The sequence below is a fragment of the Myotis myotis genome, unplaced genomic scaffold (assembly GCF_014108235.1).
Source record: "Myotis myotis isolate mMyoMyo1 unplaced genomic scaffold, mMyoMyo1.p scaffold_m19_p_3, whole genome shotgun sequence".
NCBI lineage: Eukaryota > Metazoa > Chordata > Mammalia > Chiroptera > Vespertilionidae > Myotis > Myotis myotis.
The window spans coordinates 188,979,947-188,997,776 of NW_023416335.1; the positions used below are offsets into that span (position 1 = coordinate 188,979,947).

Here is a 17,830-nt window from a genome sequence, read left to right on the forward strand (position 1 = left end):
CAGAATGTACAAGCAAGCTTTTACCAGGAATTGTGTTGTTATTTTAGACATAAGGGGCTGAAAACCACATATACAAACCTAGTAACCTGTCCCAAACTGTGCCTAGTTGACTATGAGAAATATAAGAGTGATAAATCTAAGAGTGATTAATTTTAGCTCTTCCTTTTAATGTTTTAAAAGCAGCATGTTCTTGTTTGTTGCTTCTGCCCAGTAGAAAGAAATTGTGTGGTTGGTAAAAGAAAAATATTTAGGGGAGAAGCCAATTTTCTAATAAAAGTGTGAACTCTGAACAAATAATTAAAAGAGGTTTCAGAAAGTAAGCGTTGTACTCTATACAGAGGGAAATAATATTGTTCTTTAGATGTACAGTCTCAAAATCAGAATTTATTTAAGCTGTTGATTCCTTAATCTCTTCAGAGGATTATTATACTAGTAATTGCTTTCCACATCATATCAAAAGTAATAGGATTTATTAATAACAGTCCTCCCCCTGTTCCTCCTTTGCTGACCCCTCCTCCTTTGGACTTGCTCCTTATCTTTATTTTTTATTAGGGAAAATTTCAGACATATAGCAAAACAGAGAAAAGAGTCATGAACCACCCACCCTCAACCATTATCAGTACATGATCAATCTAGAATGTTCTAAATGAGAGAACCAAGGACATGACAGATAAGGATTCTCTTACTGATACAACTATGGTTTTAATACTTCTATTTTTAGATAACCTAAAAGAAATGAAAGAATCCGGCCTTTGTCCTTGCTCGTATAAACCTCAGCTAGTGCTTTGAAATGTAAACTTGCAAATTTGATAAAAGATTTTTTTTAAAGGAGTTTTATTTTTTTTAATATATATTTTATTGATTTTTTACAGAGAGGAAGGGAGAGGGATAAAGAGTTAGAAACATTGATGAGAGAGAAACATTGATCAGCTGCCTCCTGCACCCTCCCTACCGGGTATGTGCCCGCAACAAAGGTACATGCCCTTGACCAGAATCAAACCTGGGACCCATGAGTCCGCAGGCTGACGCTCTATCCACTGAGCCAAACCAGTTAGGGCTATTTTTTTTTTCCATCAGAAATTGTTTGTGTGTTTTTTTAAAGTAATTTTAACCCATATTAGAATTAAGTATAGTATAGCTGAGGAGAAAGGAAAGACCAAATGAAAGAAACCCTGTGGCAACCCTGAAAGTGGCAGGTGTGAGAGGAGACAGAGATCTAATCTGAATATATTTTGGATATGTTTGATTTGATAAAGTATATTATTAAAATTAATTTTAGCTATTCCTTTTAATGTTTTAAAATCTGGCTACCACCAAACTTAAAATTACACACGCGACTCACATTTGTGGCTTGTATTACTATTTTTCTCTTGGACAGCACTGTTCTAGACTCAACCCTGTTGTAAAAACATGCCCAGCCGGCATGGCTCAGGAGTTGAGCATCAGCCTATGAACCAGTAGGTCACAGTTCCATTCCCCAGATTGTGGCCTCCATCCCCAGTATGGGGTGTGCAGAAGGCAGCCGATCAATGATTCTCTGTCATCATTGATGTTTCTCTCTCTCCCCCTCCCTCTTCCTCTCTGAAATCAGTGAAAATATATTTTAAAAAAAAAACACACAAAAGGACAGCAGACAAGAATAGAAAGGGAATTAAAGGAAACAATGTGCTTATAAAATTACATTTAAAAAATCTTTAGTACATTTTAATTACATTCTTTAATTTGAAAAAGATGTGCTATATCTAGCTTTCCTGTGAGTTTCATTTATGTTTTCCCTAAACATTCCCCTTCCCCAAGACTTTTATAATTTGCTTTTAAAGTGAAAGAACAGGAATAGCTGGAAGGGACTAATGCTCGAAGTGGGTAAAGCTACAGAATCCTTAAGTGGTGGCATTTAGGGAGCTGAATATAAGTTCTTGGCCATTGTGCTATTCTGAAGATCTTCTTAAGACCTTCATTACCGTTTGTTGTTTTTCTTCCAGATGTTGCTAAAAACCTTACTAAGTCCTTTGCTTTTTTCTTCTTCCCAGAGACCCTTGCTTGCACTTAGCATAGCATTAGCACTGATCCAAACCCCAGTTTTGTCAAGGGACTGGAGTGAAGATCAGCCAAGCATTTCTGATCTACAGTTATGTGCAATTCTGAAATACAAAAACCTCTCAAAACCAAACATTGTTTTTGTTAATTCAGTTTGTGGAGAACCTGACCTGAAGTAGTATAAGACTATTTGTAGCCTTTATTTATCTCCCTCTGTAGAAATATTTATAATGAACTGCTGCCCTGAACCCAGGAAGAGGGGATATATGCACATTGTGGTAATTTTGTTAAAACAAAAAAGGGCTGAATTCTGAAATACTGCTGGCTCCAAGACTTAGATAAAGGATTTTGGACTTCTTTTACCATCTCACAGAATTGAAAATATTTTATTAACCATAATTCTATATTTAAGATACTTTATCTTTAGCACAAACAGTCTGAACACAGTGACAGAAGTACATGAGGTCTTCCTGAAATACAGCTTTGTTATGTCACTCTCCTGAAAGTGCTTTCAGAAGTTTCTTGTTTTCTATAACTCTCCTTATTCTGGAATTTTATACCTACCATAGGCTGGTATCTGCCTGGTGATGTCTTCTTTAAGTATCTTTTGTATTCTTTCTGCCTCAAAGAGTTTCTTTCAAAGTCAGTCAAGCAAAGCATCATTAACTCTGTGTCTTGGCATGTGTTATTTCTCTTATTGTGGAAAATCCGTGAATTCTTCAAGGTGGATTTGAATTCCTACTATTTCCTGAAGTTTCTCTTAATTAGCTATAGACTAGAGAAGGTTTATGTATATGTATGTGTATGTGTATGTGTATATGTATATGTATATGTATATATGTTTTAATGTAAATATAATTTACCTCTACAACTAGAGAGTGATTCCTAAGCTAGAAGAAATCCTGTTATAAATTTCTTAGCATTCATCATAATATCATTCATGGTGATTTGAATTTATTAGATATGTTTATTAATGTTGTTTGCTTTTGTGGGGGAGTGCAATGAGGGTCTGGTAGAGCAGCAAACATATGCTCTGATGATACTGTCAACTATTCTTTTTGTTTACTGTTTTAGTTTCTGTTGCATAAGCAAACAGTAAAAATGGGGGGTTAGAAATGGGAGTAAGGGCCTGTTGTTTTCTACTAGTTGCCATAATATATAAAAGTCTGTATTACTTACATTCTTCAGTTTAACAGTGTGCGGTGTTTTGGTCTTTTATTTCCACATACTCTTTTATATTTATACTAGAGGCCCAGTGCACAAATTCGGGATTGGGCTGAAACCGCCTCTCCAACATCCCCTGAGGGGTCCCAGATTACAAGAGGGCGCAGGCCAGGTCGAGGGACCCCACTGGGGCTGGGGAGGGATGCGGGAGGTTGGCCAGCTGGGGAGGGCTTGAGGGAGGGCTCCAGGGCATGTCCGACCCGTATCACTCTGGATTGGCTAAACCCCAGCACCCCAGCAGCAAGCTAATCTACCAGTTGAAGCGTCTGCCCCCTGGTGGTCAGTACACGTCATAGCGAGCGGTTGAGCGGCCTTAGCATATCATTAGCATATTACACTTTGATTGGTTGAATGACTGACCAGACGACTGGACACTTAGCATATTAGGCTTTTATTATATAGGATATTAATTTTTGTTTTGAAGCATTATATTTTATAAATTATATGTAGCCATTTAAATATAGCTGTTTACTTTTAAGGACTGAATAAAACATTTCTCTAAAATAATTTTAAAAGGCAAGAACCAGCATTTACTGAGCATCTAGTACATATCTGGTATTGTGCTATATTTCTTGAATCTTTAATTCTATTCTGTTTTACATGTGAGAAACTGGGTAAAGGTACCCAGTGAGTTTAGAGCTTATATTTGAAATCCAAATCTATCTGATTCTGTCAGAATATCGTTTGCTAATCACGAGAGGTTTCTTTTTAGAGCAGAAGAATGAACAGTAACTACTAAATAGAAGATGCTTAGTTAAGTAAACTAAAAAGATCTTTTGGGATTGTGCTTTTCTTTTTCTCTCTGTGATTTTCAATTTTATTTTTTGCTCATTCTCCAAACTCATACTTAATCAGTAATCTTATGTTTAAGTTGTTCTTTTATCAGAATGAACTAACAAAAATGTTGTAGGATGACGTAGCTAAAAGAGAAGAGTTGGTTGGTCCTGTAATATTTTTGAAGTAGAAATTTACTTTTTAATTTTTAAAAAGTTCAGCATAAAGCACCTAATTCAGGATTAGGCATCTTAATTGGAAGGCCAATATTTGGGTACAGTAAAGCAATATTATTTTATTAAGCAGTATTAATTTATTAAGTGAAAGATAATGCATATTAATTGATTTAAGATAATACTGAATGAAACTAGGAATACATTAAATCAGATATGTTTTATGTACCATAAACTTGTAAAAAAGTAGTGTTTTAGAGTTTTATGGTACGGAATACTTAGCACTCACAGTTAGATGCTCTCTGATAAGAATGATGAACTCCTAATGGAGAACATAGGTTCACTGTTAAGTATGTGGCATTTAGATGAGGTAGCAGTATATTTTCTGGGAGATGGGAATTTTGCAGGAGAAACTGGTGAGACTTAGACTGCAACTTTACATATTTGTAGTTTTTCTACATGAGATAATAGCAGAAACTATAAGACTTGTTAGGCCTTTTTAAGGGTGTTTACAGACAAAGAAGAACTCAAGAAATCTTGGGAAATATCCATCCAGATTTGAAAAAGGAAGGAGGAACAAGTGAAATAAAGACATAAAAAGTAGTCCTGGTTATAGAAAGAGAAATAAGATCATATTGTGCCATGATCGTCAAGATTAGAGTTTTAGTGAGTGGTTAAGGTTGTCAAATGTTAAAAAGAGACAAAGAACCCAAGAACTGAGAAAGTAGTCATTGACTGTTTTCAGTAGAGTTATTTAATCTGAAGCATAGATTGGAAGAGATTTGTAGGGAGTTAAGGGAATAAATGATAAGAGGTAGAAATAGCTGTTAGAGATCATATTCAAAGAATATGACAGTTAACACAGAATCATTCACCTTTTAAACAGTCTTCATAAAATGGGAGAAATTGTGTTGTGTTAAAGGCAGAAAAGAAGGACCTTATGGAGAAGGAAAACTTCCTTCCTGGAAAGGAAGGAAGTAGTATTGGGAGAAAGTTCTTGTAAATGAGGTAGAGGAAGACACTAGAGTTAAGAGATGATTTCCATATTAGGATGAAGAGGCAAAAGTATAGAGTTTTGAAAATAAGCTTTTTCTAAAATAGGTTTTCTAAATTATATGTCTAATGAAGGAAAGATTTTGCACCCTGGTCAAAGTTTCCAAGCAGTAATAGATTGGGGCCAGAAATTCTTTCTCTGAGCACTGCCATTAGAAGGGATCAGGAATGTATCCCTTCTCCAAAAGTAGGCGTCAAATGCAGTTTTACATGGATTTATAATTTGAGCAAGAATTTCATTCATTCAAATGGTTAAGCTGTAGGATCTAATGATAAGAACTGTTATAGAAATTTTTGTTTCCATTTTTAGGAAGGCTTCTTGAGTGTCTTAGGAAACCACTCTTCTTTTAAAAATTATTTAACAAAAATTTATTGAGTTCTTTGCTAGGCCCTTTAATAGTTGTGGAAGGTGCATAAATGGATGAATTAAGGTTCCTGCTATTCTAGAGCTCACCTTTTCGATAGATATGTAAAAAAGTTATCTATCCTTTTTCTCTGCTTAGTCCTTTTACTCTTAAAAATCAAATTGATTTTAAGATATAACATAGACATCATAAAATATGTCCAGGAATGCTCTATAGCAAGAAAATATAAATGTAAAAAGTTTAAGCTCTTGTCTCAAATTAAAGAGAAATTATTAACTTTAAACAGTATTTAATGTAGGAGTTAGAGTAGTACTTAATTCTTTTTAACTATATTTATGACTTTTCTTTTTAATCCTCACCAGAGGTTGTGCTTTTACTAATTTTAGGGAGGGAGGGGAAGAAGGGAGGGAGAGAGAAGGAGGGAGGGAGGGGAAGAAAGAGGGAGAGAGAAAGAGAGATCAATTGGTTGCCTCTCATATGCACCCCAGCACAGAGATCAAACCGGAAACCTAGGCATGTACCCTCACCAGAGTGTATGGAACAATGCTCCAACCAGCTGAGCCACCCAGCCAGGGCTATGCTTAATAACTTTAAAAAAACACTTATATGAATACAGATTTATACAGTTGGCTTAATATAAGTTCTGTTGTATCTGATATGAACAGATAAATATTCAACTAATATAATTTCTCATTCATCAGATATAAATCAGATATTTATTGATAATTGCAAGTGAAAATACAGCACAGTTTTACTTGTTCAATTTTTAAGTACTTCATCTGTTTCTAAGGTTTGGCTGTTCTTAGAACGTTAGCAGGTGCTTTAAAATTTTTAGAGAGGAGAGATAAAGAACATCTAGTTGTCATTCCATCTAGGCAAATCACATTATTGGCTTACATGGAATATTTCTTACTAATTTTATATATAAAAAATTAATACATTGTATATAAGATTGTATCTGATATTTTTTGTAGACAGGTTGGGGGGAAGATATTGATTACATGTACATGTTTTTAGTACCATTATAACATTTCTGAAGGCTAATTTGCATAAGATCACTTTAAATAGAAATGATCTCAGGGACTTGCAAGTTGGTGCTTTAGAAGACTTATTCCATCTTGTAGAAAGAAGCTGCTGCTGCAATATCAGAGACAGAACACCTTGATTACTTCTAGGGAAATTGCTGATATTTATGAGAGTATCAGAGTGTATTAGTAATGTTAATTTTAAGTAAAAACAATGAAATAAAAAATATACTAAGTGGAGTACTAAAAAATACTTCAGCTCCAGCTTTGTTTTCAGGTTGTGTGAACTGATATGAATGTTTCCTTAGATGTAAAAAAGGCAAAATTCTCAGGATAAAATGTTCTAAAACAGATCCTATATAATAAAGAGCTAATATGCTAATTAAACTGGACTGCAGAACGACTATCCGGAACGACCTTCCAGAACAACCAGTGGGTGGGGCGGGGGGGCATGTGGGGCAGCTGGGGCTGCGAAGGCCTACTCTTGCACAAATTTCATGCATTGGGCCTCTAGTATGCAATAAGATAATGTATGGGAAGGTACATTATAATTTGAAAACAAGGTACAAGCAAACTAAAAGTGATGATATAGTATTTTTAATTTTTACATAATCATTTAATAGAAGAGCTAATATTGCCAAATTTTTTAGAAGGAAGGGTAATAAGAGATTGGAGAAATAGAGATAAAATATGAGCTTATATTGAATATTTGAAACCACCCTCATTAAACAGCATTTTGTCATTTTGTGAAAGCATTGTAATAAGGATAAATAAGATGACACTTTTGGATTTTGATGTAACAGAAAGTTATATTGGTCATTTTTACATACATTTAAAGAATAAGTATACATCTTTTTCCCTTCACTTGAAGGTTATGAATACTGATGGCACTGGGAGACGAGTACTAGTGGAAGACAAAATTCCTCACATTTTTGGGTTTACTTTGTTGGGTGACTATGTTTACTGGACTGACTGGCAGAGGCGGAGCATCGAAAGAGTACACAAACGAAGTGCAGAGAGGGAAATCATCATAGATCAGCTCCCTGACCTCATGGGCCTAAAGGCCACAAATGTTCATCGAATCATTGGTAAGTTCTTCCCAAGTTCTCTTAGAGGTGGATGCCAGAAATGAATAAAGATGGAGATAGGGAGCAGTTTATAAAGCAGCATTGTGAATTGTTGATGTTTTGAGGAAATATAGAAATCAGTAAAACTTTAAACCGCCCCTCCCTTTTTTTTGTTTGTTTTTTTTTAACCAGGAAAGGTTTTTTTAAATGTTGGCTTACTACTCTGGTCACATAGTTTGAATTGAAGGGTGCTCGTACACACACACACACACACACACACACACACACACCATCAAAAGAATTCAATCCTATTGTATGAATAATGTAGCTTATTATTATAAGCTTACTGTGGGTACAGAGGAAAGCATTTTGCAATACTTTAATTCCCAATTGATTAGCAAGTGAGTTTTGTTTGAACTGCTCCATTTCCGACCTTGGCCAGTTCACCCCTCCTCAGGCCCTCACTCCTGGAAGGTCACCACATTGATGCCAACTTTGTGCAGACACTTGAATGGCATAGCATATACTGTACTTCAATATGCTACAGCTAAGAACTCCTGGTCTCTAGTGATTCTCCTGGCTTGGCCTACCGAATAACTGGGGCCACAGTTTGCAACACTGCACTAGGCCTTTTATTCACTGTCTGTGCTCATAGTGCTTGTTGGTGAGATTAGAATTGAAACTGTAGATTTGGGAGCAGATATAATCATAAGTCTCTGCAAACCAAAAGCTCAGTCATTTTAAAGTAACAATGTGTTGATGGTGTCAATGTGTGTGTCCTTCTGTGCCCTTTTATAATTAATTTATCTTTTAGGTTCCAATCCCTGTGCTGATGAAAATGGGGGATGTAGCCATCTTTGCCTCTATAGACCTCAGGGCCTTCGCTGTGCCTGTCCCATTGGCTTTGAACTCATCAGTGACATGAAGACCTGCATTGTTCCAGAGGCTTTCCTTTTGTTTTCTCGGAGAGCAGATATCAGGCGAATTTCTTTGGAAACTAACAATAATAATGTGGCCATTCCACTCACTGGTGTCAAAGAAGCTTCTGCTTTGGATTTTGATGTGACAGACAACCGAATTTACTGGACTGATATATCACTCAAGGTTAGCAAAAGAAGTGGAATGTTAAAACGGGACTAAAAAGGAGAGCTGATAGAATTTCTGAGTCTTCATTCTGTGATTGATCAATCTCCCTCATTGCTTAATAGGCAGGCAAAGTTCAGTAAAACCTTAAACTTTTAAAGGAAGCCAAGGGAAAGGCCCATTGAGTATTTAATTTACTGCCTTTCAATAGAAGATATGTTGCTTAAGCATCTAAATCTGTAAGACATAATCTACAGACATAATTGTTCTACTATGTTCCCTTTGAAGATAATGAGTGACTTTTAGAGAGTAAGCAATTGCATGTTTCACATAAATGGCATATAGAGACTTAATTTATTTTCAACAAAATTTTGGAGCCTGACTGAGGTAGAAAATGCCAGTTATGAGTTATAGCACAACTTTAGTTTCTTTTTCCTGGAATAAACATTGAAAAGCATACTGAGTCAAAAAGGAGTTCTCAGAAAATCTGGAGAATAATGTTTTCTTCCAGGTTGTTTTGGGCTTGTTTCACATAATTTGAGTAAAATTTTGTCTAACATGCAAAATCATGGCATTTTGGAGCAAGAGTAAGATTCTTTTTTTAAAAAAAAAGTTTTATTATTGAAAGTATTTCTTGTCTCCTTTTCCCCACATTGACCTCTCTCCACCCGCTCCCGCCTCCCCCCCTCCCCCACAGAGTAGGATTCTGATGATATTCTTTAAAGTCTATTAAATGAGTGAATAAGTGAAATAAATAAATAAATCTTGGCTTTTACTGTGATTTTCTGTTTCCTCATCTTGTAAATAGAGACGAGCCCTATCTTGCAGGGCTATTGTGAGGATTAACTGAGAAAATTTATGTACATAAAGTACTTAGGATAGTGCCTGGCAGCTGTTATTAATAGTTTGACTTAGATTGTTTTAAATTTTAGGGAATTCAAAGCTGCATTTTATTTATTTATTTATTATTATTATTATTATTATTATTATTATTATTATTATTATTATTATTTTAATCCTCACCTGAGGGTAGGTTTTTATTGATTTTTAGAGGGGAAGGGAGAATAAGAGAAAAAAAGAAACATTGATCTGAGAGAGAAACATCAATTGGTTGCCTCCCGTATGCACTGTGATCGGGGATCGAACCCACAACCTAGGTATGTGCCCTTACCAGGAATCAAACCCAAGTCCTTCTGGTGTACGGGACAGTATTCCAACCAACCAACTGCACTATCCAGCCAGGGCAGTATTATGTGTTTTATAAGGTATAAGTTTATTGAAATCTTATCAGATTGACACAGTGACATGGCATACTTTCAAGCACCTTTAAAAAGTTGATTACCAGTGAAGAGTTTACAACATTCTGTTCACATTTTTTTCACTTGATTAATAAATTTTAAAAGAAAAGTCATTCCACTGTCTTACTAGAATAACTTTTTGGTCCATAAGAACCTCAAAAATTTCTCCCTGAATTGGCAATAAAACTTGAGTTCACATTTGCATTTATTAGAACTTGATATAATTTCTTTCCTGTATTAAGAAACTGTATTAAGAAATTATATTAAGAAACTGTATCTCTGGCTCTTCTGGATCCTCCCACCCAACAAAACCCAAATCAAACATTCTTTTTCCAAGTGTTTTGTACTTAAGCCATTTGACTTTGTTGTTAATCTTATTTTTGCAGACCATCAGCAGAGCCTTTATGAATGGCAGTGCATTGGAACATGTGGTGGAATTTGGCTTAGATTATCCGGAAGGCATGGCAGTAGACTGGCTTGGGAAGAACTTGTACTGGGCAGACACAGGAACAAATCGAATTGAAGCATCAAAGTTGGATGGGCAGCACCGACAAGTTTTGGTGTGGAAAGACCTGGACAGTCCCAGAGCTCTAGCGTTGGACCCTGCTGAAGGGTAAACAGCTTTATGTATGCATTCTTTGCAGCTACATTGTACATGGCCTACTACATGAGTTATATTCTTCTTTGTTAATCCTCACCCAAGAATATGTTTCCATTGACTTTAGAGAGAGAGGGAGGTAAGGAGTGTGAGAGAGGAAGAGACAGAGAGAGACAGAGAGAGGTAATGATGTGACCTTGGGGTTGAACCTACAACCTTTTTGGTGCATAGGATGATGTCCAACCAACTGAGCCATCTGGCCAGGGCATGGGTTATGTTCTTGATGTTTTAATTCTTATTAGGAATCTGACGACTAAACTATATAGATAGGCTTTATTTTAAAACCGTTAGCTGACATTTCACTGATTTAGAATTAATAATTATTAGCTAAATTTTGCCAGAACCGGTTTGGCTCAGTGGATAGAGCTTCGGCCTGCGGACTCAAGGGTCCCGGGTTCGATTCCGGTCAAGGGCATGTACCTTGGTTGCAGGCACATCCCCAGTGTGGGGCGTGTGGGAGGCAGTTGATCCATGTTTCTCTCTCATGGATGTTTCTGGCTCTCTATCCCTCTCCCTTCCTCTCTGTAAGAAGTCAATAAAATATATTTAAAAAAAAAAAAAAAACTGCTTTAAAAAAAAAAAAATAATAATTATTAGCTAAATTTTACTTTTGTCATTATGAACATTCGATGAAGAATGCATAGTGTAATGGATTATTAATTAAATATTACTGCTTGTATTTATATACTAAATAAACAGCCTTCATAAAGATAGCAAGTCTATATTTTCTTGCATCCCCTCCCAAATTATACCAGATTCCAAACCTATTAAAGTAAATTCTCTGAAATAAATGTTACGGGCAAAGAAATGACTGCATTTAAAAAAGCTCCATTTTAGAATATTCATTCAAGAGGACAACTATTTTGATCATTATTTATAAGCTTGAAGAAACTTTGTTATTAAACAGTTAACTGGTTTTGTGAATTGTTGAGCCTCTATTTATTTATAAAGTGATGCTTTCCAAGAGTAGATGATCCTGCATGATTTAGAAAAATTTAAAAAGCCAGCAGCTAAGACATATAAAAGTTGAAGAGTAATTTTACTTTTAAAAGCAGAAGTTAATGTGAACATACAAGAATATTTTACCATATCTACAATTAAAAATAGTTTCCCTGAATCACATTAATTCCATGATGAGCTTGTTAGCCATACCAAAGACAGTTTCTCTGTGCTGACATGTTATGGTTGGATTATGGTGATCTTTTACTTTAATAGCTTCAGTTACCAGACAGATAAATTTAGTAGTTGGGACTAAGAACTCTAGTTTATGTGGCTGTTGGCAACTGTGAAATTTCTCTCACAGTTGTTTCTCTCTGGCTCTTGTGGTGTGCACATGCCTGTCAGTAGACAAGTACAGATGCAAACAAAGCCCAAGACCAACTTTACTTTTCAGAAAAGCATTGCTACCAAGTCAGCCATCAGCTGACAGGCTCCTGAGTACATGTCTGTCCTCAGGTATGCTCAGGTATGTGATGAGAGTTGGCATGTGGAGTGCTTTTCTAGTCCCAGTATTCAGAGTGTTTTGCAACTAACACCTTACTAGTTTTAGTTGAAAGGGCATTTGGCTAAAGAACTGGGTATAGTTCTAGCTCTATCATGTGACTGGCTTGAGGACATTGGACAAATTGTTCACATTTCTTTCAGTGCTTTGTCCTCCTCATAAGAAAAAGCCCATATAGTACTGTGGAGCTGCTGTAAGGTTAATATGAAAAACTTGAAAAAGTAAAATAAAAGCAAAAGCATATTCTAAAATTTCACAAGGGTTACAGTTCCAGTGTTCAATGCCAGATGACATATTAAGGAGTGATTCATTCCTCTTATACATATAGTATGTTCCATTCTTTTTTAACTTCAGTTTAAAGCTATTAATTTGTATTTTTTATATACTTCTGCATCTTGTTTTCGGGGAGAGATTATAGAAGTCAAAAAGTAAGTTTAAAAATTTAAAAACTCAAATTAGTTGTATTCAGAAATGCATAAAGATATATTGTTTAGAAGTGAACCAGATTTGGAGACCAGAGCTTTAATTCTTCTTATCTTCTTGAATATTTGTTTTATAAATACAAGTGTTGCAGTAAGGAAATCACTGGTTTGTTTCCAGTCCCTAGGTTTTGGATGGAACAGATTCATTGGAAAAACTAAGGAAAGCTGACTCATTTCCTTTTTAGGATATAAGAAAAAAATACTTAGCTGAGGGTGCCAAAATAATTGAAAAATTATAGCAATGATTTTGTTTTGCTAATTTCCTTGATTTAATGTATATTTTTTTAAAAAAATTATTTAGTTAACTATGCATGAATGTAGCTCTTTCTCCCAAGTAATCAAAAGTGAAATTATAAATATCCATTATTTTGAATTTAGGTTTATGTATTGGACTGAATGGGGTGGAAAACCTAAGATAGACAGAGCTGCCATGGATGGAAGTGAACGTACTACATTAGTTCCAAACGTGGGGCGTGCAAATGGCCTAACTATCGATTATGCTAAAAGGAGGCTCTACTGGACAGACCTGGACACCAACTTAATAGAATCTTCAAATATGCTGGGTAAGTTCTGCTTCTTTTCATTCAAACCGATAATAGTAGATTGTTCTTTCTATGCAAAAATCAGAAAGGTTGCTTTACCATTGGTTATGTTCTGTTAATAAAATTTCACATGAATGTCTATATTCTTCCTCTGGCTGGCATTGTATTCTATTTATTATTATAACAGTGGGCTAGATACCTGGATTCACATCTCTTTATTTTGTGGAAATTTAATTATTGTTGTGCTTATAATGGAATTTATAACCCCCTAGATATTCCTGAAGTGACTTTTTGTACCAGTAAAATACAGTATATGCATTTCCATCTTATTATGGAATGAAGAAGAAAAATTGAACTATGGGCCCTTTTGGAGAGAAAATAAGACCACAATCAAAATAGACCATTTACAAGAGTTTAAACAAACTCAGTGATTTATAGCAAGAATATAAGTTTGAGGCATGGGGTCAGACTGCTGATGGATTGATTTCAGAGGACTGGTCTGGTTTTAGAATTGCTTTTAAATGAATTGTTCTATTTTAAATTGCTAACAAATGTTTGTTTTAATGTTAAAATTTGGAGGATGGGGCAATGAGACTCATATTCTTAGAAAATTCAGCCCTCTGCTTTTCCCTTTTCTACTGCCTTTCTGAAAATAGGACTCAACCGTGAAGTTATAGCAGATGACTTGCCTCATCCTTTTGGCTTAACTCAGTACCAAGATTACATCTACTGGACGGATTGGAGCCGACGCAGCATTGAGCGTGCCAACAAAACTAGTGGCCAAAACCGCACCATCATTCAGGGCCATTTGGATTATGTGATGGACATCCTCGTCTTTCACTCCTCTCGGCAGGCAGGCTGGAATGAGTGTGCTTCCAGCAATGGGCACTGCTCCCACCTCTGCTTGGCTGTGCCAGTGGGAGGTTTTGTTTGTGGATGTCCTGCCCACTACTCTCTTAATGCCGACAACAGGACTTGTAGTGGTAAGCTGCATTTCTCCAAAGCAAACTGGAAATAGAGGAAAAAGAAGGACTTTGAAAACACTGCGGTTCATGTTCTTTCTAGAGTAAAAACTTGCAGAAGTCCAGAGCTAGTGATTTGTTTAATAAAAGGGAAGGACTAGAGATGGAAAAATGCATGTTTTTGTTACTACTTATTTGATGATAGCTAGTTGATATTATGGGATAATAGATGTTGTAGAAAAATTAAATCTTTTACCCTTGAGCATTAAAGATTTAGTGTAGAATTTGCATAGCTTCATTGAGAGAGACAATCATACATATTTGCTATACATAATTAATTCATATTTATTCATTACAAAGAAAGAGAAGAGCAGTACAAATGTTGTACTATTAGAGGATCTCCAAAATACAATCACTTTGTCCTTTGAAGTTCATAGAATAGGCTAAAGATAAAAAAATTTAAGAGGATAAAAGGCCAGGTAGAAAATGCATACGAGTAAATTTAGTCAGTATGAAACAGCAGAACGTAGCTGGGAGACTAGAGCACATGCTCTGAACATAGTGGGTGGTTGCTACTTAACTAACTTTTATTTTTATTTTTGGCTATATCATCTCCTGATTGTAAATGAAATAAGGTAGTGCATATTAAATACACACACACACTGCATAGGACGGTACAAACTGCATAGGATATTAAATAAACACACACACTGCAAACAACAACAAAACACAGTGTTTGGTAATGCTGGAAGACGGACTGGAGTGGTGGCAGTGGAGATGGAGAGAAGCTGATGGAATTAAGGTGTATTTTGAAGCTAGAATGAACAGACCTTGTTAATGGGTTGTATGTGGGGGAGAAGTAAAGGGAGGAAGTAACAGTGATTATTTGATTCATGGTTTGATCAGTTAAGTAGATAGTAGATGAGGAAGTATGAAGAGGAAAGTTAGTTTTCAGGAAGAAAAAATTAATTTTAGGCAGGTTTATATTGATATTTCTATGGGGTATTGCAGTAGAAAAACGAAATAAGTTGGGAGAAGACCCCAGAGCTCAGAGAAGAGAGATGAGGTTGGACAGATAATGAACCAATTAAGTAATCTTTATCATGGGTTAGATGGAGATACATGTTTTGGAAAAATATGGAGAAAGGATGGAGAGGAGGATTGCAAAGTTAAATAGGGTGATTAGAGAAGTCACTACTGAAAAAGTGACATTATGTAATGACCTGAAGGAGGTGAGGAAATGAACTATGTGGATATCTGGGGTAAAACCTATCAAGCAAAAAAGGGACAGCAAATGCAAAGGACCAAGGGGAGAACATGTTTGACATGTTAGAGGAACACCTAGGAGGCCAGTGTTGTTGGAACAGAATGAATAAGTAGATTAGGTCAGAGGAAACAGGAAACCAAATTGTGTAATCCCTTGTTCAGTACTGAAGTGGCTGGCTTTTATGACAACTTTCTGCAAATTGCGGAAAGGTGTTTTCTCTGGGCAGATGGAGCTGTGCCACTGCATGGCTTGGATGATGAAGTATGGATTGGACTTCAGTCCCAACTCCATGCCTTGAGCACAGTGCACAAATGGCACAGTCAGACGTGGTGAGCTGGGCCTTGTAGATTACGCTGTCTTCAAACATGTGCAATGCCTCCCTTTAAACTACAGGTGAACACTTGTGCCTTCAACAGAGAACTAAAAAGCTCCCTTCTGCTTACACCTCATCCTTCAACTTCTGCATGTTGGCTCTTTTCATTGTGGGAGTGTAAAACTCAGACAGCCTGAGAGGATAATTTTTAAAGCACTATTCTCCAGGAGATGAGGTGGTTAGAGGTTGCATAAATTAGTATGGATTTAGGTTTACAAAATTGCATATTCTTTGTTACTTTAAGCACTGAAAGACTTGTAAGTGAAAACATCAGCTTTCTCTTAGAAATATTAAGCCAGTTAATTATAATTGCTAATGTTAACTTTAGACTTTTTGAAACAAGCATTTATTTGGAGCCATGTTTGGCTTTGTCTTAATTCACATTTCTAGAACACCTAATTGTAGAATCTTATTGAAGGCTAAAACTTGATTCAAAAGAAATAGTACTCAGTAAAATATACTAGGAGCCAAGTATATATTTGATATTGTTTCCCAGTCAGGAAAAGTTGGCAACTAAAATTATGGGGTCTTTCTTCTAAGTCTCAATGTATGTCTTAGTATAGGTGATGCTTATTGTGTTGGAAACTTACAATTTAGAACTTTTTTTTCCTTGCTTTACAAGAAAGTAGTACTACCCAAACACAATTCTTTAAATTAAAAAGGATGCGAGACTTGTGAGCTACTCTGTTGAAGCTTGTGTTCTTACTACTTAAGACACAGGTTCTACTAAAATTGCTAAAAGTTGTTAAATCAATATGTGATGGACTCCAGATAATGGAGAGCGCCACTGGGATCATTGGAATATGTTCTAAATCTTCTAAGCCAAGTGTGGACTTTTATATCTTTGTCAAATGCTCCACTGAACTCAAGTCTCTTATGATACCACTGTGGACAAAATAGGAAAAAACTGGCTAGGTGGCTATGTCATTGAGTAAATTATAACTGGTTTGGGAACAAGAATGCTGATTAGTGTCACTTTGAAGAGGGTTTCTGGGGACATACCAAAGGGTTTTGTCCTCAGTTTTACCTCTTCAACATTTATGTGTGTTTTGTTTGAGATATAGCTACAGGCTGATCAAATCTTTAAGTGATATAGGACTTAGTCTGTGTTTCAGATTTGCTCTTTTCTTTCTTGAAGCTCCAACTACTTTCCTGCTCTTCAGTCAGAAGAGCGCCATCAACCGCATGGTAATTGATGAACAGCAGAGTCCCGACATCATCCTTCCTATCCACAGCCTTCGGAACGTCCGGGCCATTGACTATGACCCACTGGACAAACAACTGTATTGGATTGATTCACGACAAAACATGATCCGAAAAGCACAAGAAGATGGAAGCCAGGTAATTCAAGGCTCAGTACAAAAACCATTTTTTTTTTTCCCATCTAGTAATTGGACTAGCCAGTCATCTTATTTTATTTGTATTGACTCTGCACGTGCGTGTGTGTGTGTGTGTGTGTGTGCGCGCGCGTGCGTGCATACATGAAGCAAATTCGGGACTGAGCAGCTTTTCCCACTTCTAATGATCTTTGAGTATACAATTTTTGATAATGCTATTGGAATAAAAATTATATTTGGATAACTTACCCTCATATATTGGTAATGACTTAGTCACTGCCACCCATATTCATTTATGTAGTTTTTTCGTTCATTATGGTTCCATCTACATGGAGTCTTGGAAGCCTCAAAATCATAAAGACTTTGGTTCTGATTGCAGGTCTGTTACTCGCTAGGATTACTATGAAGTTTTTAGATGAATGGAATGTAAAGCGCATAGCCCATTAGCTATTATGTGATAGGGACTTAATAAATAATGGTTCTGTTACTAGTTTATTCTTACTTAAAAGGTTCAAAGAGAAAACACATAATACAACCTCATAACAGTTAAAATAGCTAGGATATGTTATCCAATTTTGTTTTGGTAAATATTTGGTGACTGTGGAATGG

General features: G+C 36.0%; 1 protein-coding gene across 6 annotated transcripts in view; it reads left to right on the forward strand.

Annotated features, from left to right (window-relative positions):
* LRP6 (LDL receptor related protein 6) overlaps positions 1-17,830 on the forward strand; it is a 137,859-nt gene that overhangs the window by 82,938 nt on the left and 37,091 nt on the right. For all 6 annotated transcript variants that reach the window (XM_036297548.1, XM_036297545.1, XM_036297546.1 and 3 more), the window contains 6 exons: positions 7,523-7,739; positions 8,533-8,822; positions 10,486-10,712; positions 13,119-13,303; positions 13,939-14,265; positions 17,023-17,225. In XM_036297548.1, the coding sequence (XP_036153441.1) occupies positions 7,523-7,739; positions 8,533-8,822; positions 10,486-10,712; positions 13,119-13,303; positions 13,939-14,265; positions 17,023-17,225 (1,449 nt within the window). The remainder of the gene's footprint in view (positions 1-7,522; positions 7,740-8,532; positions 8,823-10,485; positions 10,713-13,118; positions 13,304-13,938; positions 14,266-17,022; positions 17,226-17,830) is intronic.